Genomic DNA, 23,249 nt, shown 5'->3' with positions numbered 1-23,249 from the left:
ATTGCCCTGAAACTGTCAGCCTGCCTAGGTGAAGACAATTTTTTTTCCTAATGAGATGAGAACTTCACATTAAACACTTGTTGGATAAAAGAATGAATGAAAATCAGAGTAAAGAGATCTTTTCTTCCTTTCTTTCTTTTCTTTTTTTTTTTTTACTTCCCTGTCCTCCTCCCTTCTCCCCCTCTCCCTCTGTCTTGAACTGAATTGAATTTTTCTCTTATGTGTGTATTAGATCATCTACTGGCTTCATATTAGTATTGAATATATTGGATACTTGCTTTTCCATTCTTGATATGCTTTACTAAGAAGAATGTGTTTCAACTCCATCCAGGTGAATACAAAAAATGTAAGGTCTCCATCTTTTGTTATGGCTGAATAGTATTCCATGTTATACATATACACAGTTTATTAATCCATTCATGAGTTGATGGGCACTTAGGTTATTTCTACATTTTGGTGATTGTAAATTAAGCTGAGGAAAAACAATGTAGTACAAATATCCTTATAATAAAATTATTTTTTTTTCTTCTGGGTTCATGCCTAGTAATAGGATTGCAGGATCAAATGGGAGGTCTAGTTTTGAGTTCTTTGAGGATTCTCCATACTTCTTTCCAAAGAGGCTGTATTAGTTCATAGTTTCCACCAAGAGATCTTTTCTTTAAAAATCATGCTATATTTTTTCTCTAGATCTAACTAAAAATGTGATTCTTTAAATCTCCTGCTCAGGAGAATGAACCAAATAATGAATCAAATCATGGTAAAGGAATAAGAGTAGCAAACTGGGAGGCTGGGATCATGATATTAATTCTACTGTGAATAGGGATGAGTATAAATATACAGAGAATGCCAAAAAATGCACACATATTTTAAGAAAGGAAAACACTGTACCAAAATTGTAATACTCAACACATACAGATAACATTTGTTTTCTTGTATCTGGTATCTTTTGTAATTGCAAAAGCGAAATGTGACTTGAGTGTTATAATTCTAATATAGATTTTTCCTTTCTTAAAATGTGTATACTTTTTTTGGCACCTTCTGTATATCTATATATTTGAGCTTGGATAAATTCTGTACCTCTCCAGACTTTGATACCTTCACCTTTAAACTGCAAGTACACAAAGTAATTCTGGGTATCTCATTCAGTTTAACTTAATTGAAGTGTTGGAGCAACAATGAGCAACTGAGGGACCAACCTGGACATTTTGTCTTTGATAATTTTTCCTCTTCGTTGTCACTATTGAGTCTTCACCACCACAACTAGCAAATATCCATCATAAATGAAATCATAGTCAAGTCTCACAGAAATGTGTCTTCTTCACTATTCTTATTTTTATTGCCTTAATTCAGGCTGTCAGCATCTTTTTTCTGTGAACTATTGAGTTTTTCTCCTAATGGGTCATGCTTTTCATTTTTCTGCACCATATGGACCTCGCAACATTTATAAAGTATCTTCCCAAGAAAAAGCACTGATTTTATACACTTCAATGTATTCCCTTAACTTAGATGTTAAAGTCTAACATATATATGGAATTTTATTTTTTTACTAATCCATGTTCTTATTTTTCTAATCTCTGCTAAAATATCACTCTTAATGAAAGATTCCCTAAATATCCTGGAAGAAAAATTTCTCCCTCAGCTGAAATTACCTTATAGCACTTTTATGTAGCCCTATGTTAAAACTTAACACAATTGAATTATATTTAGTTGATCTCCTTATATTTTATCTGGTAGATTATGTGCTAATTTATTTTTCTATCCATCTATCCACGAACTAGTTAATGGGAACCTGCTATTCCTTAGGGAACAAAGTTGTAAGGACTGACCTTAGTACTTAACAAGTTTATTGTTTTATGTGAAGAATCAACTTCTAAGTAAATTATAATTTACAGAATAGGATAGTAAGTGCCTTGGTAGGCAATGGTCTTTGGGGAGAATACTTGGGCGGAAAAGAGGAATAAAATCTACCGGAGCAGGAATTATATTCAAGGACTTTCTCTAGTTGTGGTAGACCATTCACTTATTAGCTATGCAGAGCCTGGTACTTAATTCAAGCTCAATAAATCTTAATACATTACACTTTATTTAGAATACATGAAGGCTTATTTTCTCTCAGATGTTCGATAAAGCCTACGGATAGTGAAGACATTTCAGAGATATGAAAACTCTATTAATAATAATTTAATCTAGTACCCAAGCATTTCCATTCAATCAGATTTCACGGGGAAAAAGACAAGTTTTGCACACTGAGAAGGCAGGTAAATTAACTACATGCAACCGGACGAATAGAAACAAATAATCTTATAAATAGTGGCATCCCCCTGAGCTGCTGGAGACCATCAGACGATCACCGCACGCAGAAGAGACAGCCGCTTGCAGCCGCATTCCAGGTGCCGGTGTAAGAGCAGAGCAGCAGCTGGTCCCTCCTCCAAGTCCCCCAGAAAGAGGGTGATTTACTTATTATCTTCTTGGGTGCTTTTCCTAGAAATTCTAGACTCGGTGGGTATTGTGTTGTTGGGACCTCGCTTTGCAAAGCCTCTTTGTCTGGAACCTCCCCCGAGCGCCTGGCAACCGCGCCCTCCGCCCCTCTTGACTCCCGTTGCTAGGTAACCGCTGGTCCCTTTGGGCGGTCTCTAGGGGTCACGAGCTATTTCCGCCTCCCCTCCCTCCAGCCCCGCTCCGAAGCGGTCCAATCAGAGGTCGGCGTGGCTGTAACTCCAAGGGCGGGGCCTGAACAGCTGGGCCCGCGGCGCCCCCAGCCGGGGCCTGGCGGCCTCCCTGCCCCCTGGAGCCCCGGGCCGGCAGGCGGGGAGGGGAGGGCCGGGCGGCTCCGCGCGCGGGCGGCGGCGGCGCTGTAGCCGCGCCCTTTTCAGCACCTTCCGCTGTCCGCCGTGGCGGCCGCCTCCCGCGCCAGGTAAGGAGCAGCCGTGGGGCCGCGGGGGTAAGGCCCGGGCGGGTGCGGCTCTGCAGAGGAGGGGACTTCCCGAAAAATGTGTGGCGTCGCGTGAGGGGGAGGGGACTCGAGCCGCTCTGCACGGTGACTGACTAGGGTGTGTGCGTCCTGCATGGGCTTTGCGCGCCGTGCTGCGTAATGGGATGATCCCCGTGAGTTTCAGAGTCACACCTTTAGCTGGTGCAAGGCACAGCCAACTGCCGACGTGAGGATATGTGACCTGCCCTTGGGCTGTAAGCTATGACCATTTCGAGAGACGTTTTATTTTTTTTTAAGGTGATCAAGTGCATATATATGTATGTCTGGCGTATGTCTCTAGGTTGTTAATCTCGGCACTGTGCCAGCCAGACACATCCTGCATAAATTATCTGCACGGTTGCACTGAGAAAGACTTGAATAAAAAGGAGTGTGTTCTAGGAAAAAAAAAAGACAGTATTACACGTAAGAGACGTGAACAATGTGATCAGTAAATCCTAAAAATACTATCTTCCCTGTCCCTCCCCCCGCCAAACAGGCTATTTTGCATGCAAAGATTAAAAGGAACAAAAAATTTAGGCTGACTTTTTAATTGTATCAATTACAAGTAATTGATTTGAATGAAATATATGAAAAGTTTAATTATTATCTGAAAGAAGTATTTATGACTATTTTTATATATGCATACATACCTTTAACAAGGTTTTTTAAGAGAGATGACATTTCTGAATCTTTCATAAATACTTTTTAGAGAGAAAAAACTAATGAATAATAAAAACCCCACATGTTCATTATAAAAAGAGTACAAAGAGTCAAAGCTCAACAACGTGAAATAATTGTCACTTTTAGCAGTCAAAACATTTCTGGGTTGCAAAAAACAGAAAATAGATGAAAATAAAGTTATGAGAATTTATAAATTGAACTCAACAAAGGTGTAAGTATTTTATGCATTTGTAAATTTATGAATTGTCTTATCACTACCTTGCTTGACAGGAGTGGATTCCAAATTCTATAGAACATGCAAACTTACACTCTTTTAAGATTAAGAGACTTGAATAAAAAGGAGTGTGTTCTAGGAAAAAAAAAAAAGATAGTATTGCACGTAAGAGACATGAACAATGTGATCAGTAAATCCTAAAAATACTATCTTCCCTGTACCCCCCTCTTAGTTTGAGACTAAGTGCTGAGAAAAAATAGTTGTATCTTTCTTACTTGTTTGAATGCAGATGTCTGAAATAAGCAATCTGACAACCTTTCCTGCTCTATGAGTCAGTAATTTGGGGAAACATGTTTTAATGGCTTGTTTGCAGATTTATGTTACAAATGATAGTTTTAAATCATTGCATTAAGAGTTTAAGAGTTTCTGGGAAGTTTTCTCAAACCAATGCCCTATTTCAAAGTGTGTACATAGTAATAATAAAAGAAAAAAACTCTTGAGTATACTTCATAAACTTACATTGTGTAAAAATAACTGATGAATTTTTTATTTATGTTGATCTGACTTTCTCCTGTGTTAATGGTAATAGAACTGCGGAAAGAACTGTGGGCATTCTTGAAGACAACATTAAATATAATTACTTAAAAATTTTAAAATTCTTTATTTTTTAATAATTAAATATTGCTATCCTATGTTGGGGGGAGGCAGGGACTCACTCTGTTGCTCAGGCTGGATTGCAGTGCTGCCATCATGGTTCACAGCAACCTCAAATCCTGGGCTCAAGTAATTCTCCTGTCTGAGCCTTCTGAATAGTTGGGACTACAGGACACCACCACACCTGACAAATTTTTCTATTTTTTTGTAGAGACAGATCTTGTTCTTGTTCTGGCTGGTCTCAAACTCCTGATGTCAGTTAGTCCTCCTGCCTCAGCCTTCCAGAGTGCTGGGATTACAGGCATGAGCCACCATACTTTAATTTTTTAAATTACTCATTAGTTACATAATAATTCCATGTGGTAGAAAGCTACAAGTTAATTTAGCTTGGGAAACAATGTTTTTTTTTTTTGTTTGTTTGTTTTTTAATTTTTTTTTTGTAGAGACAGAGTCTCACCTTACCGCCTTCAGTAGAGTGCCATGATGTACACAGGCCTCACAGCAACCTCTAGCTCTTGGGCTTCCGAGATTCTCCTGCCTCAGCCTCCCAAGCAGCTGGGATTACAGGCGCCCGCCACAACGCCCGGCTATTTTTTGGTTGCAGTTCAGCCGGGGCTGGGTCTGAACCCGCCACCCTCGGTATATGGGGCTGGCGCCTTACTCACTGAGCCACAAAAATTCTGCTCCCAGTAGAGGGACTATTATGGCTAATGTGGGTTTTTTTTTTGTTGTTGCTGCTATCTTCCAAAGACTCCACCTTATAACCCCTAGCCGGGGCATAGAGGGGCCAGTGGCAGTTTTAAATTATTCAGAGATGTTTAAGAACAGTTTTATGTTTGTTTTGCTCTGATGGGTACTAGAAGTCAAACATGAATGATTGGGTTGTCACTATTAATGAAATATGTGCAAATTCTTCTGACTACCTAATTTTGTTTGCCTAAACACTATAGTGAAGATGAAATTCCAACAATTTTGAAGGATCCACACTTTCTTTCTGTATTACAGAATTTGTTCGAAATTTGATATGTGCAAGGAAAGTATGTTTATTAAATAATTGAATTATAATACTGAATAATGATAGTTTTCCCAGCCATTCATGGTAATGATGTATATGCAAGCAATATTACTACTTTCTATAATTGCTGAATTATCTCATTCTATATTTTTTATATCTGTTCTATTTAACAGATTGAAAAAATTAAAGTGAGGTCTTGGAGCTTCCAGTGTGTCTTCAGGAACAGAGATTTCACTGAGAGTAATTTAATTCATAGAAATCATACTAGAAGATTGAGAGTAGTATATTATTAACTCAGGCTTCTTTGGCTGAGCATGGTGGCTCACCCCCTGTAATTCCATCACTCTGAGAGGCTGAGGCCGGTGGATCCATTGCCCTCAGGAGTTCAAGGCCAGCCTAAGCAAGAGTGAGACCCTGTCTCTACTAAAAATAGAAATACCAGCTGGGTCTGGTGGCAGGTGCCTGCAGTCCCAGCTACTCAGGAGGCTAAGGCAGGAGGATCACTTGAGCCCAGGAGTTTAAAGTTGCTGTGAGCTGTCATGATGCCACAGCACTGTACCCAAGGTGACAGAGTGAAACTGTCTAAAAAAAGAAAAAAAAAAAAAGGCTGTTTCTTTTCTTTCATTTCAGAACCATATTAAACTAAGAATTATTATTATTAAGTTTTTTTTGAGACAGAGTCTCACTATGTTCACCTTCACCATCACAGCTCACAGCAACTTCAAACTCTTGGGCTTAAGCGATTCTCTTGCCTCAGCCTCCCAAGTAGCTGGGACTACAGGCGCCCACCATAATGACTGGCTATTTTTTTGTTACAGTTGTTATTGTTTAGCAGGCCTGGACCACATTCAAACCTGCCAGCCTCGGTATATGTGGCCAGTGCCCTAGCCACTGAGCTACTGGTGCTGAACCTAAACTAAGAATTAGAGGGCACTTTTCAATACTCAAGACCATGCTTTGGTTTTATAGTAATAAAATGGCAATTATTCTCTCCCTGGTGATGGGACTATTCTTGGTGATTTGTAAGAAAGAAATTAGATCTGGATACCAGAAAAGAATTTTAGAAATTCTCCAAAGAATCTACTCTGTAGGGAAACAAAACCTAGAGGAAAACGTTTTTTTTTCTTATTTGAGTTTACTTAAAATGTTCAAGAAAAACTTTTAACTTTGGTAACAAAAATTGGTAGGGAAACGCTATAAAATTACCAGCTTTGATCTATGCCCTTTGAAAGAAAAAGAAATCCTATCATGATTGATTAGAAAGATTTTAAAAGTTCACGTGACAAAGCATGGGCTGTCTCATTAGAAGACAGAGTTCATCTTGTTTTCACCTGATTTCAGTTATAAGACAAATATAATTGAAGAGAAATTGAAACATTTCAAGTAGGCTAGACTTTAGGGAGAAAAAAAAAAGCCTGTACTTGGCGTCACATCTAGCATTTGACTTTCAGATATCACATTATCAGCTACTGGAGTGAAATCTTTTTTTTTTTTGTATATAATGATAAATGTCTTACCTTTTCTTACTTTAAATGTACTTATAAAGCACAGTTCAATAAACCAATTATCTTCTAAAATTTGGAATTCTACAATCTAATTTAAGAAATATACCATAGAGGCCAGGCCAAGTGGCTCACGCTGTGATCCTAGCACTCTGGGAGGCCAAGGCAGGTGGATTGCCCTGAACTGAGAGGTTCGAGACCAGCCTGAGCCAGAGTGAGACCCCCATCTCTACAAGTAAAAGCCAGGCATTGTGGTGAGCGCCTGTAGTCCCAGCTACTTGGGGGGCTGAGGCAAGAGAATCGCCTAAGCCCAAGAGTTTGAAGTTGCTGTGAGTTGTGATGCGACAGCACTCTACCAAGGGCCACAAGGTGAGAGTCTGTCTCAATAAAAAAGAAAGAAGGAAGGAAGGAACTATAAAAACAGGTAGTAATATAACTCTTCTATAGTAAGACAATATGGGAGTTAATTTATCAATCTTATTTGCTATTATAAGGATAATTAGTAACTATCATATTCAGGGAAATTCTAGCAAAAGGTAAAAGAAATAAATTTCCATTTGTTTGTGAGGATCTTATAAGATTTAACACGTGGGCTGAGTTCTGTGGCTCACCTGTAATCGTAGTATCCTAACACTTTGGGAGGCTGAGGCAGGAGTATCTTTTGAGGCCAGAAGTTTGAGGTTGTGCTAAGCTATAATGATGCCACGGCACTCTAGCTCAGGCAACAAAGCAAGACCCAGTCTAAACAAACAAACAAAAATACCTCCAAAGCTTTCAGTAATTGGTTATAGATTGAAATGTCCAGAAATGGAGAACTCGAAATGGGTCATTAAGCTATTTTCCTTATGCATAGGTTTGTTTTCTTCTTCCAGATTTTTTTAACACTTTTAAGTTGTAAGCATGTACCGATATCCCAGGCAGGCTCATTGCAATGATGTATAATAAGTTCAATTTCATATCTCACACACACAAACATACAACTTACTTTCAAATTGGAAAGTAGAAAATTATTCCCATTACATGCAGCGCTCATGTTTACAGTGTTATAATAAACCCTTCATTTTCCAATATAAACAGCTCCATGTACAGTCTTAAAAATTGAATATTTGTTCTATGAAGTAGGAAATGTGTATACATAAAAAGGAAAAAATTGAATATTTGATTAATGAAAAATAGCTGATGTTTAAATTTGGTTCTTTAAGATAAAATGTTATGAATGACTTATTGAAAAGAGTTATGCAACATTTTATTTTTAAGGTAACCATGGTTAATAGGTTGGAAGGAGCCATTTCATAATTTAAGCTAGAAGGATCCTTGGAAACAACTGAATCTCACACTATTATTTTATAGATGAGAGCACAATGATAATTTTTCCCTCTCAAAATTAGGAGAGGGAAAGCTGGACTAGAACCCCCGGTGCTGACACTCAGCATGAAGCTGTCCCTCTAAAGAGCTATAAAATATATCACCAACATTATTTTCTCTTTCATTGTATTTCTTTAGTTGACTAAGTCAAAGTTTGAATAATTAAGTCACTTTTGTATTGTTAAAAGATTTGTTGTACATAATAAACAATATACATATGTTTGGTCTCGTATAGAAAGTTTACTTAAAATATTAAAAAATATTTTCTCCAGATTTACATACTGTATTGATTTGTATTTTAATACAATATAAGTTTTGCTGCTAAGTCTTTTGTGATTCGAGATCTGGTTACCTAAGAAATTCTTTATCCCAAAGCACCTCATGTTATATAAGCATATACAGCATCACACTTCAAATTAAATGGTAAGAATGTTTAAAATAAGATACTTTGGGAAGTGATGTCAGATTACTGGTATCCTTAGGTGAAATTTAAATTGGAGATATTTATCATCTGGATTTTCTTCTATGTTGGTCCTTGATGCTATCTACAGCCCTGTCACTCCAAGTGTGTCTTAGACCTGCAGCATTGGCGTCTCTTGGGACATAAAGATTCTCAGACCACATCCTTCCCAAAACAAAATTTCTGAGGAAAGGGCCCAAGAATCTACATTTTAACAAGCCTCAATAATTCTTATGCAAGGTAGAGTTTGAGAAGTACTGCTATAAGGAACATTATGCCATTGGAGACTTGGTCGCCTCTTGAGCTGATAATGTCCATGCTCCATTCCATTTCCGAAAGCTTTATACTTGGGGATACCTTAAACTACGAAATAAATTAACTTGTTCCTGAAAATTAATAGTGGATATATTTTATTAATATTTATATCTTAATAGCTTTTTGGACATGATGTCTCACCTTCATAATTACATTAGTTCATGGTAATGGAAAGTTCATGGTAATGGAAATTCTCCGTTGGCTAAGAGTATAATCTGTAACGGGTGAGATAAGGCACAGATGAGCAGACTGACCTGTACATCGGCTCCTTACCACATTTTAGGACTTATTTCAAGTCTTTGTTAATATATTAAATATATATAGAAGATATTTTCAAGTTTAGTGTCTGTGTAGTCTATTTTTTTTTAAGTTTTTGAGTTTCCAAGCTTCTGTTTCATTTCCTGTACTGGTTTTTCTCAATTGACTTGTTAAAATGATTTTTGTAACACCTTTGTTGAGAACGTGAAAATGCCGGCATGAATGACTTTCTGTTAAATGGAAATCCTGAGGTTGACAGGACAGATAATCATAACGGCCTATGCTGCTCCAAAAACTCATATACAAAACCTCGGTCACTAACTAGATTAATCAAGAAGGGGAACAGAGGTCCTCGGGTGTATAGAAAATTTTCTGGCATGGTCCTGTCAGTCTGATCACTTCTTCCCGCAAATCAAAAATCATTTCTACATCACAGCACAGAAAACTCTATAATCCTCCAAGCACCTAGTAAATCTACCCCTGGGATTCAAATCCTCATAATGTTCATTTTGGTGGTGAAAATGTAGGAAAGCATAAAAATGAGTATGTGTAGATGGACGATGGAGATCACTGCATTCACCTTTCCATGCATCTCTTTCCTCTGATACACAGTACTTGATCTTACATAGTATAACTTCTGTGTTTTGCTGACCAAAATGGAATTCATACTGGTATGAGTGGTCATTTTGTGAGCTCAGACTAGAGCTGCCATAATGACCTTATTCTTTTCTACTTGCTACCTAATCTAGGATTTTAATCCGGCTAATACTGTGCTTGTGACCTATTTTACCATCTAAGCTTTTAAGAACATCATGATTTGACATATATTGGGAATGCTTAGGTAAAAGACCCTACTAAGCATGTAAAAGGCAAACTCAGAAAATATAGAAATTGAAGATTTTATCTCAAGCAGTAAAAGAGCACCAGAGACAGTTTTTCTGCTAACTCATCTTTACTATCGTTGAACTAGGTCAGTAGGTTGTAAGCTCTAGTTATGCAGAAAAATCATCTGGGGATGATGTTAAAAAAAACTCCACCCCAAGATTTTGATTCATTTGATTTGGAGTTTGAGACAGAATCTGTATTTTTAGCAAGTTTCTAAGTTAATTCTAATGTAAAAGACCTGTGAAGCACACTTTGAGATACACTTATTGAGAGATCTTTAAAACTCTATTTATCCTTGATAATCTATGACTCTTCATTTCACAATGACAGTAGTGGTCGCTTAGAATTATGGATAAAGAACAAAGGAAGATCTCAAGGGAATGTAACGGATTATGTATTTATTTATTTATTTATTTTATTTTATTTATTTATTTAGAGACAGAGTCTCACTTTGTCACCCTCAGTAGAGTGCTATGGCATCATAGCTCACAGCAACCTTAAACTCCTGGGCTGAAGCGATTCTCTTGCCTCAGCCTCCCAAGTAGCTGGGACTGCAGGCCAGCTATTTTTAGAGGCCAGGTCTTGCTCTGGCTCAGGCTGGTCTCGAAACTGAGCTCAGGCAATCCATCCACCTCAGTCTTCCAGAGTGCTAGGATTACAGGCATGAGCCACTGTGCCCGGCTGTAACGGATTTTTAAAACATTTCTTCCAATTTTCTGCATTTTCAAGTATTTTTCAAACAGCACATATTGATTATATAATGAGAAAAAAACATTTTTTGCACAGTTGTGAGTATATAGTATATCCAAATTTTAAAGGCTGATATTTCAGTCAGATTTTTTAGGTTTCTGTTTTTTGATTTTTAGTAACAAATGTAATACATTCCCATTATAGAAAATTGACACAATTCAGAAGAATAGAAGGATGCGTTTAACGGAACTACCTTGAATCTCTGCATCCTGGTGTATCTTCAATTTGAAGACACATTTTTAGGAGCTTTCATTGATTATTTACCATTACTCAGACCTGCCAGGAACATGTCACAGAGTATTGCTTTTGTGCTCCCTCTGTTTGACAAGCTTTTCCACCAGCTGTCTTCATATTTTTCTCATTTGTCTCCTTCAGATGTTGCTCAGTATCACTCGTGAGGCCTTCCCGTACCATTTACAATGCGACTCTATTGCCAAAACTCCTTATCCTCTTTCCCTCTATTTTTTCTCTATGCCACGTATTATCTTCTAATATATATACTATTTACTTACTAGTTGTGCTTATTTTCTGAGTTTTTGCTGCAAGAACAAAAGCTCTGGGTGGGCAGAATGTCTATCTTTTTTTCCGAGGGCTTTTTCTTCAGCGACTGGCACGTTGCTCAATAAATATTTGTTGAATGAATAAATGAACTAAGCAGTTATCATTACAATTTTTAAAAAATATAATTCAAAGGAGTAATACATTTCCCCATCTTGCCAATCAAAAATAGCCAGCTATTTACCTTGTGCTATGTATTCCTTTAGTTTTTAATGTTTCTGTGGGTATATATAAATTTTTAAATATAGAAACATAACTACAACATGTTATTTAAATTAACTACATAAACGTTTCAGATCATTAATTTATAATCACTCTTTGCATATTAAGTAAGATGTTTTATATCTGTTAATATATTTTTATCCAGTTTTTTTCTTTTAACTTTGTTTATGGTATATTTTACCTTAAAGATTAAATTGTAAGATTTTGTTTTATATTTTTATTATTTTACATTGTTTTTTAAATTATAAAAGGGCCTGAATCAATTTCTTTGCAGGGGTCCTCAAACTGCGGCCCGTGGGCCACATGAGGTGGTGTGATTGTATTTGTTACCATTTTGTTTTTTTACTTCAAAATAAGATATGTGCAGTGTGCATAGAAATTTATTTATAGTTTTTTTTTTAAACTATAGTCCAGCCCTCCAATGGTCTGAGGGACAATGAACTGGCCCCCTGTTTAAAAAGTTTGAGGACGCCTGGTTAAGTCACTTTCTTCCCAAATATCAAGAAGCAAATTAATGTCTATTAATTACCTTTGTAAAATGAGAAATTTAGCATGCCTTTGTTTTCTTCTTTTATTAAATCCAATGTCTAGGAAAACATTGTCTGATTTTCAGGGTATTTTTTGTTCATTTCTTTATTTGTTTTTTGTTTTTGAGAGAATGTCTGTCTCTGTCACCCGGACAAGAGTGTTGCAGTGGTGTCAACAGAGCTCAAAGCAACCTCAAGCTCCTCTGCTTAATTAAGTGATCTTCCTGCCTCAGCCCACTACACCCAGTTAATTTGTAAATTATTAAAATACTTTCAGCTGAAATATTTGTGTGCTTCTCACATTTTGAACTAACATCATGCCACAAGAGAGATTTTGGTAAATCTTGTTTGGCTGAAACACATTGTTGTTACTTTAGGTGCTGCCTATTCTGATGCCGAGTTTCCAATTGCCTTGATTAAAATAGAAACAATCTATGGCTTGGATGACTTACATTTCAAATTGGTTTGAGCAAGATGATTGGTATGAAGGACTACAAAGAGTAAGATATATTTATGTTGTAATTATAATTTCCTGTGATTTTTTTTCTGCATTGCTCCTCAAACAGCTGTATTTCTGTGTCACTTATACTGTGGACATATTTGCATTGCAAATTGTGAGGATGAATAAGACACTTAATTGCTAGGTTTTAAAGCAGAAGTAAGAATGTAACATGTAAGGGTAATTATAATTATAGGTTGAGGAAAAGATATTATTTTCCTATCTTGATTTTAGATGAATTCTTAGTAATGTTTCAGAAAGTCTTTTAGGTTTCAAACAATGTGAAAATAGTAATAATTTCAAGCATTTCACATAAAGAAAAACATTTAATGATATAGAACATAAATGTATGCTAATATTATTTGTTAAATAATATTATAAAAGAGAGTGACAAATAATTCTGGAGAAGAGTACCCTGTTGCATCTGATACAATTTTAGGCAGTTAATTATGTTTCAAGAGGAACTATATTGTTACCATGGTAACTTTTGCTTAGAATTTTGAAAATAGTATTCACATCTATTACTGCAATAGTAGATTTCAAATGTAACTTGTCAAAATCCATTTAGTTTAGCATAACGTATTCTTTTTCTTCTCTTTTATTATTTTCACCTTTTTTTAATGAAGAATTTCTTTTTTTTTTTTTTTTTTTTTTTTTTTGTAGAGACAGAGTCTCACTGTACCACCCTCCGGTAGAGAGCCGTGGCGTCACACGGCTCACAGCAACCTCTAACTCTTGGGCTTACGCGATTCTCTTGCCCTCAGCCTCCCGAGCAGCTGGGACTACAGGCGCCCGCCAGAACGCCCGGCTATTTTTTTTGTTGCAGTTTGGCCGGGGCTGGGTTTGAACCCGCCACCCTCGGCATATGGGGCCGGCGCCCTACTCACTGAGCCACAGGCACCGCCCTTATGATACTCTTTTTTTTTTTGGCCAGGGCTGGGTTTGAACCCGCCCCCCTCGGCATATGGGGCCGGCGCCCCACTCACTGAGCCACAGGCGCCGCCCTTTTTTTTTTTTTTTGTAGAGACAGAGTCTCACTGTACCGCCCTCGGGTAGAGTGCCGTGGCATCACACGGCTCACAGCAACCTCTAACTCTTGGGCTTACGCGATTCTCTTGCCTCAGCCTCCCAAGCAGCTGGGACTACAGGTGTCCGCCACAATGCCCGGCTATTTTTGTTGTTGTTGTTGCAGTTTGGCCGGGGCTAGGTTTGAACCTGCCACCCTCGGCATATGGGGCCGGCGCCCTACCCACTGAGCCACAGGCGCCGCCCTGAAGAATTTCTTAATTATTTAAATGAAGACAATTTGCGGGTTTTTATTTTCGTTGATTAGTGGAATAACAGACCCAGAATATCATCCCTCAGTTTGATGACATTTTCCACCATGCTTGTTTAAAGGGATATGCTGCTAGCTAAAGATAGGCAGTACTTTATTTTTCTTCCTTCTGTTTCACGATTCCATTTTAATCACATTAATCACACGTATCAGCGTTTTACTTTTTAATTATAAATCCTAAGCAGTGTAAATCGCATGGGCTTTTTTCTGATACTATTTTTTAAAGCTGTGAGACATGGTGGTAAACAAGCTGACTAGGTGAAAATCTGAATGAAGAATGATTCTCATGTTGTAAATCCTCGAGCATCCTTCAGAAAAGAGGTTGGTAGTAATGAGTAGCTTTTCTTCCTGAATTCCAACCTTAGCCATAAATGATGGAAATATTTTAGTTTGAGTTTAATGATAGCACTCCAAGCCTCCCTGTCTCTCTCTAGCACTCCAAGCCTCCCTGTCTCTCTCTCTCTCTCTCTCTCACACACACACATACACACACACAATGCCAGAATTCTTGTTTGAATTTTGTGAGTGTATTTCAAATGTAATAGCTTACATTTCTGATGTTTTGAAGTAGAAGAGTTTTGTGTTTTTTTGTTTGTTTGTTTGTTTTTTTTGAGGGTAGTTCATATATTTTTTTATAGGCGGGGGTAGGGAAAATAGTCTAATTTGGGAGGCAAAGTGGATTTCAAGAAATGTGCTTTGGGCTAATATAAACATGACTTTAGAGCACCTCATACAGATTATGAGAATTCAAAATCTTGCCCTCCTGGCTATTTAATACTACTATGGGCCTTCCAAAGTAAATCCCTAGTTCTGAAACATATTAACGAGTAGCTGTACTTAAATACCTAAAGCTACCATCTCATCTTTTCGAGTTTGAGCTCCTTCTGGTTCAAGTTTTGACCAGTTCTTATATGGACATAGATGAAAACAAAAGGCCTTATTCTGAATGAAGAAAATTGGAGCATGAATATTGACTTCAGTTCTTTTCAAAAATCTACTTCACTCTTTTTCATGTAGTTTGTATATGCATATATAGCCTGTATAATCAGCGTTTAGCATATCAGTTTTTTTAAATTAAATCATAGCTGTATACATTAATGCAATCATGGGGTACAATGTGCTAGCTGGTTAGCATAAGTTTCATGGCATTTTCTTAGTTATTGTGTTAAGACATTTATATCAGATTTTTTTTTTTTTTTTTTTTTTGTAGAGACAGAGTCTCACTTTATGGCCCTCGGTAGAGTGCTGTGGCCTCACACAGCTCACAGCAACCTCCAACTCCTGGGCTCAAGCGATTCTCTTGCCTCAGCCTCCCAAATAGCTGGGACTACAGGCGCCCGCCACAACGCCCGACTATCTTTTGGTTTTGCAGTTTGGCCGGGGCTGGGTCTGAACCCGCCACCCTCAGTATATGGGGCCGGCACCTTACCGACTGAGCCACAGGCGCCGCCCTATATCAGATTTTTTAAAAGTTATTTTTTAAATATTTACATGAAAAGTCTAATTTTTGAGTTAAAAATTGTAAATTGGAGGTATAGCATTGATAAACTCACATATAAGTGTAAATTTTATCTTTAGAGCACAAATTTGGCATTTGTATTATGACATCATGCTTTTGTCTAATTGGTAATATGCAAATATCTTTTTGCACCATTCTGGTGGTTGTCTCTTTGCTTTGGTTATTGCCTCCTTAGCTGTACAAAAGCTATTCAGTTTAATTAAGTCCCATTTGTTTATTTTTGTTGTCGTAGCAGTTGCCCCTGGAGTCCTCTTCATAAAGTCTTTCCCCAGGCTGATACCTTCAAGTGTTTTCCCCACACTTTCTTTGAGGATTTTTATTGTTTCATGCTTTGGATTTAGATCTTTTAGCCATCTTGAATCAATTTTAGTGAGATGTGAGTCCAGTTTCAGTCTTTTACATGTGGTTATCCAGCTCTCACAGCACCATTTATTGAATAGGGAGTCTTTCCCCTAGTGTATGTTCTTGTTTGCAAACTAATACAACCTTTTTGGAAGGAAGTATGGAGAATCCTCAAAGAACTCAAATTAGACCTCCCATTTGATCCTGTAGTCCCATTACTGGGAAGGTACCCAGAAGAAAAAAAAATCATTTTATCATAAGGACATTTGCGCTAGACTGTTCGTTGCAGCTCAATTTACAATTGCCATATTGTGGAAACAACCTAAATGCCCATGAACCAGGAATGGATTAACAAGCTGTGGTATATGTATACCATGGAATACTATTCAGTCACTAAAAAAAAAATGGTGACTTCACATCTTTTGTATTCACCTGGATGGAGGTGGAACACATTCTTCTTAGTAAAGCATCACAAGAATGGAGAAGCAAGAATCCAATGTACTCAATTCTGATATGAGGACAATTGATGCTAGTACATGGTGGGAAGTGAGGAAATGGGGGAGTGGAGAGAGGGAAGGAGGGAAGGGGTAGGGGGCTACGGTGTGTAACACACCTCTTGGAGGAGGGACACAATTATAAGAGGGACTTTACCTAACAAATCAGGCAGTGTAACCTGATTCTTTGTACTCTCAATGATTCCCCAAAAATTAAAAAAAAAAAAATGTAGAAGTGAGAACAATATAACCTAAAAATTGTACCCACATATTAATTTGAAAAAATAAAAAAATACTCAAAAAAAGTGAAAACAAAAAAGAAAAGACACTCAGCATTATTAGTGATTAGGGAATTGCAAATAAAAACAATAAGATACCATCTCACACCCACTGGAATGACCATTGTCAAATAACAGAAAACAATGAGTGTTGGTGAGGGTGTGGAGTAATCAGAACACTTGTTCCTGGTTGCAGGGAATGTAAAGCAGAGCACCTGCAGTGGAAAACAGCATGGCGGCCCCTCAAAAACCTAAAAATAGAATTACTATATGATCAAGCATGTATTTCCAGAAGAACTGAAAGCAGGGTATGGAAGAGATATTTGTACTCCCACGTTCATAGCAGAATTTTTCTCAGTAGTTGAAACCTGGAAGCAACCCCATTGTCCATTGACAGGATGAATGGATAAGCAAAGTGTGGTATATGTATACAGTGGAATATTATTTGCCTTAAATAGGAAGAAAATTCTGGTATGTGCTACAACATGGATTAAACTCAAGGACATTATGCTAAGTAAAATAAGCCAGTTACAAGAAAACAGAACTGTGTATGATTCCACGGATATTAGGTACTTGGAGTAGTCAAATTCATGGAGACAGAAAGAATAATGGTAGTTGTAGAGACTGGAGGAGGGAGCATGGGGAGTTACTGTTTATAGTAGTGAGTTTTACAAGATAAGAATTTTGGAGATGGAAGGTGGTTGTAGGTCTACATTATGGATTTTTTTAGTACCTCTGAACTGTACCCTTAAAAATGGTTAAGATGGTAAACTTGATGTTATGTGTATTTTACTATAATAAAAAAAAATGGAGGGGCGACACCTGTGGCTCAAGAAGTAGGGCACCAGCCCCACATACTGGAGGTGGGGGTTCAAGCCAAGCCCTGGCCAAAAACTGCAACCAAAAAAAAAAAAAAAACAACAATGGAGGAAGAAAGGAGCTATCAAGCTATATACTGTATGATTCCAGCTGTGTGATTTTGTGGAAAGGCAAAACTCCAGAGACATTAAAAGATTAATTGTTGCCAGAAGTTAGGGAGTGGGTAAATGAATAAGCAGAACTCGGAGGGTTTTAGGACAGTTAAATTATTTTGGATTCACTACAACAGTGGATACATGTCATTGTGCAATTGTCAAAGTCTGTAGTATGTACAACACCTACAATGAACTTTAATGTAAACTGTGGACTTCGGATGGTAATGATGTGTCAATATGGGTTCATAAATTTTAACAAATGTACCATCTGGTGCTGGATATTAATGGTGGATAAGTTTGTTTTATGGGATAGGGAAAGACCATAAGGAATATGTGGAAACTCTCTGTACTTTTCTGCTCAATTTTGCTGTGAATCTAAAATTTCTCCAAAATCAGTTTTTTAATTATTAAAAATGTGAAAAAGGTTAGCAGAAGGTGAAAATTTTAAAACAACTTCATTTTAAATTTGTGTTAATTTATTTTTCTCTAATCGCGTTTTTTCCCCAAATGTAAATTCAATGTTTACTTAAACAGAAATTAATTTTTATTTAGACACAAATGTTACACTGTAAGTAGTAATCATAGATCCCCAGAATAATCTACAAAAGCCTATGCAACTCACTTGAGGCTGAGATAATATATATATATATTTTTAGCCAATAAGGATATTGTAACATAACATTATTTGTAAAAAGAAATGTATATCTTTTTTATTTATCCTGAAGGCTAATGTTTGAAGAAATATCAATGTCATTAGAGGAAGAAGAAAGGATTTTTTTTTTTATTTTAAAGACAGAATCTTGTTCTGTCACCCTGGGTAGAATGCAGTGGGGTCCTAGCTCACAGCAACTTCAACTCCTGGGCTCAAGCGATCCTCTCGCCTCAGCCTCCTGAGTAGCTAGGACTATAGGTGCCCACCACCATGCCTAACTAGGTTTTCTATTTTTAGTACAGACAGTCTTGTTCTTTCTCAGGCTGGTCTCTAACTCTTGAGCTTAAGGGATCTACCCGCTTCAGCCTCCTAGAGTACTGGAATTATAGGCGTGGGCCACTACATCGGGCCAGAACGGATATTTCTAATGCAAGGTTCTGAATACAGTAGAACCTCTGTAAGTTGACCACCCAAGAGACTGTAACAAACTGGTCAATATGTGCAGGTGGTCACCATAAGGAAGTAGATCTACTGTACTGATATGTAGTGCACATCCACTCTATGAAAATAAGGTCAAGGCTTGGCACCTGTAGCTCAAGCGGCTAAGGTGCCAGCCACATACACCAGAGCTGGCGGGTTTGAATCCAGGCTGGGCCTGCCAAACAACAATGACAATACAACCAAAAAATAGCTGGGCATTGTGGTGTGTGCCTGTGGTCCCAGCTACTTGAGAGGCTGAAGCAAGAGAATCGCTTAAGCCCAGGAGTTGGAGGTTGCTGTGAGCTATGATACTACAGCACTCTGCCTCACGGCAACACCTTGAGGCTCTGTCTCAAAAAAAAAAAGAAAAGAAGGTCAACTTGAGGTGGTCAGTGTAGGGAGATGGTCAGCTCTGGAGGTTCTGCTATATTTACAAGCACTCACATATGCATAGCAGTGTTACTTTATGATGCTAATTTGTACTTCAAATAATTTATATGCTTTTTAAAAATAAATCTATCACTAGTACTGCTCAGTTTCTGTAGGAAGCTTCATAAATCTTGAACATGAGATGGCCTTCTAAAGGTACTGGCACCCTTTACATGGAATATGCATGTTCTGTCTTTCCCTTTAGTTCCTTACCGGTCAAGTGTCAGTTGTCATTCAGTCCTTTATGAACTCTTGCTTTTCAAATTTAAATTACATGTGTTGATATAAATGTCTATAGACATTTGAGGATTTCAACTCCTGTTCTCTGAAAATATAGGTGGCAATTAATAGCACTGGTAAATTTTTTTTCAAGGAATAAAAGTAAGGCTTGGGGGAAGACAGATGTAAAACAATGAAGAGGAAGCTTATCAAATTACAAAAACGACTGATATTCCTTCAAATTTGTTTTTCAAGCCAAACATGTCCCAGGTAAGGCAAGTGGGATTGCTGGCTGCTGGATGTCAGCCATGGAACAAGGACGTATGTGCTGCTAGTGGGGACAGGTTTGCATATTGTGCGACCCTGGCTATCTACATTTACCAGGTAAAGTTATAATCATACTTTGCAATTGTTAAATTTACCAGGAAAAATGAATATTTAATTAATATTTAGTTTTAATTCTATGTTAGCTGAAAAGCATAACGCTACAATTTCATTGCTATATGTGTATAATTGCTAATATTACATTTTATAACATATATGTTAATTTTTTATAGTTATTATTATATGTGATTGCATTCCCTGTTTTTTGCTACTTACACTGTGTTGGGTTTATAAGTTACACCTTTAGAAATGCTTATATCATAGTATTAAATAATGAGATCCTTGATGTTAGCCAAAGGCCAAGAAGTGATATAAGATTAAATTATTAGTAAATTTAATATAAGAAAATTCTCTTGTCAGTTAAAGAATGTGAGTAGCACATCAAAGATCATTATATTAGTATTAAAACTAATATAGATATATCTTAAGATATTCTTGGGATATATCTATCTTTGATTCTCTTTTATTCATATCCTATCCTATAAACTTGGGGACCAAGATTGATTCTAGTATTTTATGTCTTTTAGTATCTTCTTTATATATGTCTCATCTGAACTATTGTAATCATCTCTTAACGGTCCCTCTCTCTGCCTCTACTTTGCCTGCTTCTAATTTATGCTTCAGTATAACCAATCATCTGTCAAGCGCATCTAAATGTTAGAAGCATCTTTTACTACTTATTCCCTATGGAAATATTCAAACTTCATAGTATGACATGGAACATCTTGTGATCTTCCTGCCTCTCTCACTCCAGATATTCCAGATATCCTACGTAGCTGCATTTTTTAAAACGTTTCAGAGTCTTTCATATCTTGCATTAATTTTTCAGTTTGCCTACACTGCCTGTTTAGAGAACACCTTCTCTTCTTACAAATCTCAGCTCCAGTGTATCCAAAATACTCTTTTCTGTATTCTGCTTCCCCCTTTCTTACTAGCGAAGGACCTCGCAGAATGGGGTCCCTCTTTCCAGGCTTCCTTTTACTAGAAGTGAGTCTTTCTCATCTTTGAATTCTCAAATTTTTGCACACTTTCTGGCACTAGGTAGGTATTCATTAAATGTGTTAAATGAATATTGCTTAATTCTTGAAATTCCAGCCCATTTGAATTAAGGGTAAAAAGTACATATTGTTTTATCCTGAAGTAAAAATCCCTGTTCATTACCACATATTAGTCCATAACTAATAGTTTTGTGGGTTATTGAAAATTTAAGGAATAATAGCATTAATCCATTAAAAACTTCATTTTCCATAATGTAGAGTAAAATTTTGTATAGTCCATTCCTCAAAACTGTAGAAATATCTAGCAATTGAAATGTAATTTCATGATAACTCATGTTCTTTCACTCCACCCGCCATGCGTGGGATGGCACCAAGCCTTCCCAGGGCCTCGTTTTCCCTCCTGCCTACCTTTTACTTTTTTTTTTTTTTTTAATTTTTTTATTAAATCATAACTGTATACAATGATATGATTATGGGGCATCATACACTCACTTCATAAACCATTTGACACATTTTTATCACAGTGGTTAACATAGCCTTTCCGGCGTTATCTCAGTTACTGTGCCAAAACATTTACATTCTACATTTACCAAGTTTCGCAAATACCCCTGTAATATGCACCACAGGTGTGATCCCACCGATTCCCCTCCCTCTACCCACCCCCCCCTTTCCCACTTCCCCCTATTGTTAAGTTGTAGCTGGGTTATAGCTTTCATGTAAGAGTCCCAAATTAGTTCCATAGTAGGGCTGTGTACATTGGGTACTTTTTCTTCCTACCTTTTTCACACTCTGTGTGGAGTTTCTCACTTCCAAATTCCTCCTACAAAGTTTCTCTCCTAGTCTTAACTCCCTATCTTCTTCTTTTGTTTCCTTCTAAAGAAGAGGAACTTAGGCAAGGCAAACTATTCTTCTCAGAGCTAAGGATGATGATGAAACTCAATGGATGAAAGCAGAACTCAATTTTTTTAAGTTTGTATGTTTTCAATTTTTTGATGACATTTTGTGACAAATATTTAGGATGATTAACCTAGAATTATTAGTGTAAACAACGTACAAGAAAATTTTCATGTCATTAAGGACTAAAACAAACAAAAATTATCCTGACTTAGAAATTAATGCAAATAAATTACAGCTTATCCACTGTAAAATCTTGTTTCAAAGTATGCCAATAAAAATTGCATTATTAATGGGGACATTAGTATTAATTAAACTTATAAGTATTGTTTTAAATGTGATTATCTAAATAAAAATGCTTTGAAAATTATGCTACATCAATATAAAATGTTATAAGTATTAGAGGAAATATTTATTAAATAACACCTAATGCCAGTAATAGAGTCAAAGTCTATTAATCTACCACACTCTGGATGACATTGGTATGTTAATAAGTTTTTTCTGAACTATTAAATGATATTCTTAAATGGCATCAGAATTTTTTTTAACCATTGAGTTGTAATGCACTAATATATTAAAGTACTCTAAAGATAGAGTAATTTATGATCCATCTCAAACTCCTGAGCTCAGGCAATCCACCTACCTTGGCCTCCCAGAGTGCTTGGATTACAGGTGTGTAATAGTAGTCTGATCGTATTGAATTATAAATATAATAGGAATTCATTAATAAATTAATTTCTCTAAATAGATAGAGATATGGAAAATATAATAAAACTCTGAATTATGCATATTGAAAGGTAAAAACATTCAGTTTTACTTATATTTGAAATTGATGTGTTTCATCTCAGTTCTTTCATTTTTTTTAAAAGGTTTTTTCAATACACTTGAACATAAGCTGAGACTTGTGTTCATATCTGTATTATTAGATGAACTAATATGTATGTATGTACCTTCATTTTGTATTATGTGATTATTAGTGGATAGTGTATTACCTCAAAAGAAACACTAAAATATTATATTTATATATTTTGTTTTAGTTGGATCCCCATTATAATGAATTCAAACTTCATGCAATTATGTCTGAACATAAAAAAACAATCACAGCAATCTCTTGGTGTCCACATAACCCTGATTTGTTTGCAAGTGGCAGCACCGATAACTTGGTGATCATCTGGAATGTTGCCGAACAAAAAGTCATTGCTAAACTCGACAGTCAAAAAGGTACATTTAGAACTTGAATTTGTTTTATTAGTTAGAATATTTTTATTTCAATAAACACTGTTAGTTGTTATTAGTTCAGGTTTTAAAGTAGTTTTCAGACTTCCTTTGTAAGAAATACATTTTATGTTGTGACTCCTGTCTGCCTGTCTCTTA

At 36.7% G+C, this 23,249-nt stretch overlaps 1 protein-coding gene across 6 annotated transcripts in view; it reads left to right on the top strand.

Moving 5' to 3' along the window:
- Positions 1-2,785: 2,785 nt before the first annotated feature.
- The window catches only part of WDR17 (WD repeat domain 17), a 73,286-nt gene continuing 52,822 nt past the window's right edge, over positions 2,786-23,249 (top strand). For 4 of the 6 annotated variants that reach the window (XM_053585274.1, XM_053585268.1, XM_053585252.1 and 1 more), the window contains exons 1-4: positions 2,786-2,914; positions 12,755-12,877; positions 19,855-19,983; positions 22,913-23,096. In XM_053585274.1, coding sequence (XP_053441249.1) covers positions 12,812-12,877; positions 19,855-19,983; positions 22,913-23,096 — 379 coding nt within the window. In that variant the 5' untranslated portion in view covers positions 2,786-2,914; positions 12,755-12,811. Of the gene's footprint in view, positions 2,915-12,754; positions 12,878-14,438; positions 14,534-19,854; positions 19,984-22,912; positions 23,097-23,249 lie in introns of all 6 variants that reach the window. The other 2 variants (XM_053585244.1, XM_053585259.1) reach the window with 2 other exon arrangements.

Source organism: Nycticebus coucang, chromosome 1, assembly GCF_027406575.1.
Source record: "Nycticebus coucang isolate mNycCou1 chromosome 1, mNycCou1.pri, whole genome shotgun sequence".
In the NCBI taxonomy this organism is placed as follows: domain Eukaryota; kingdom Metazoa; phylum Chordata; class Mammalia; order Primates; family Lorisidae; genus Nycticebus; species Nycticebus coucang.
This window is presented reverse-complemented; position numbering and strand designations above follow the sequence as displayed.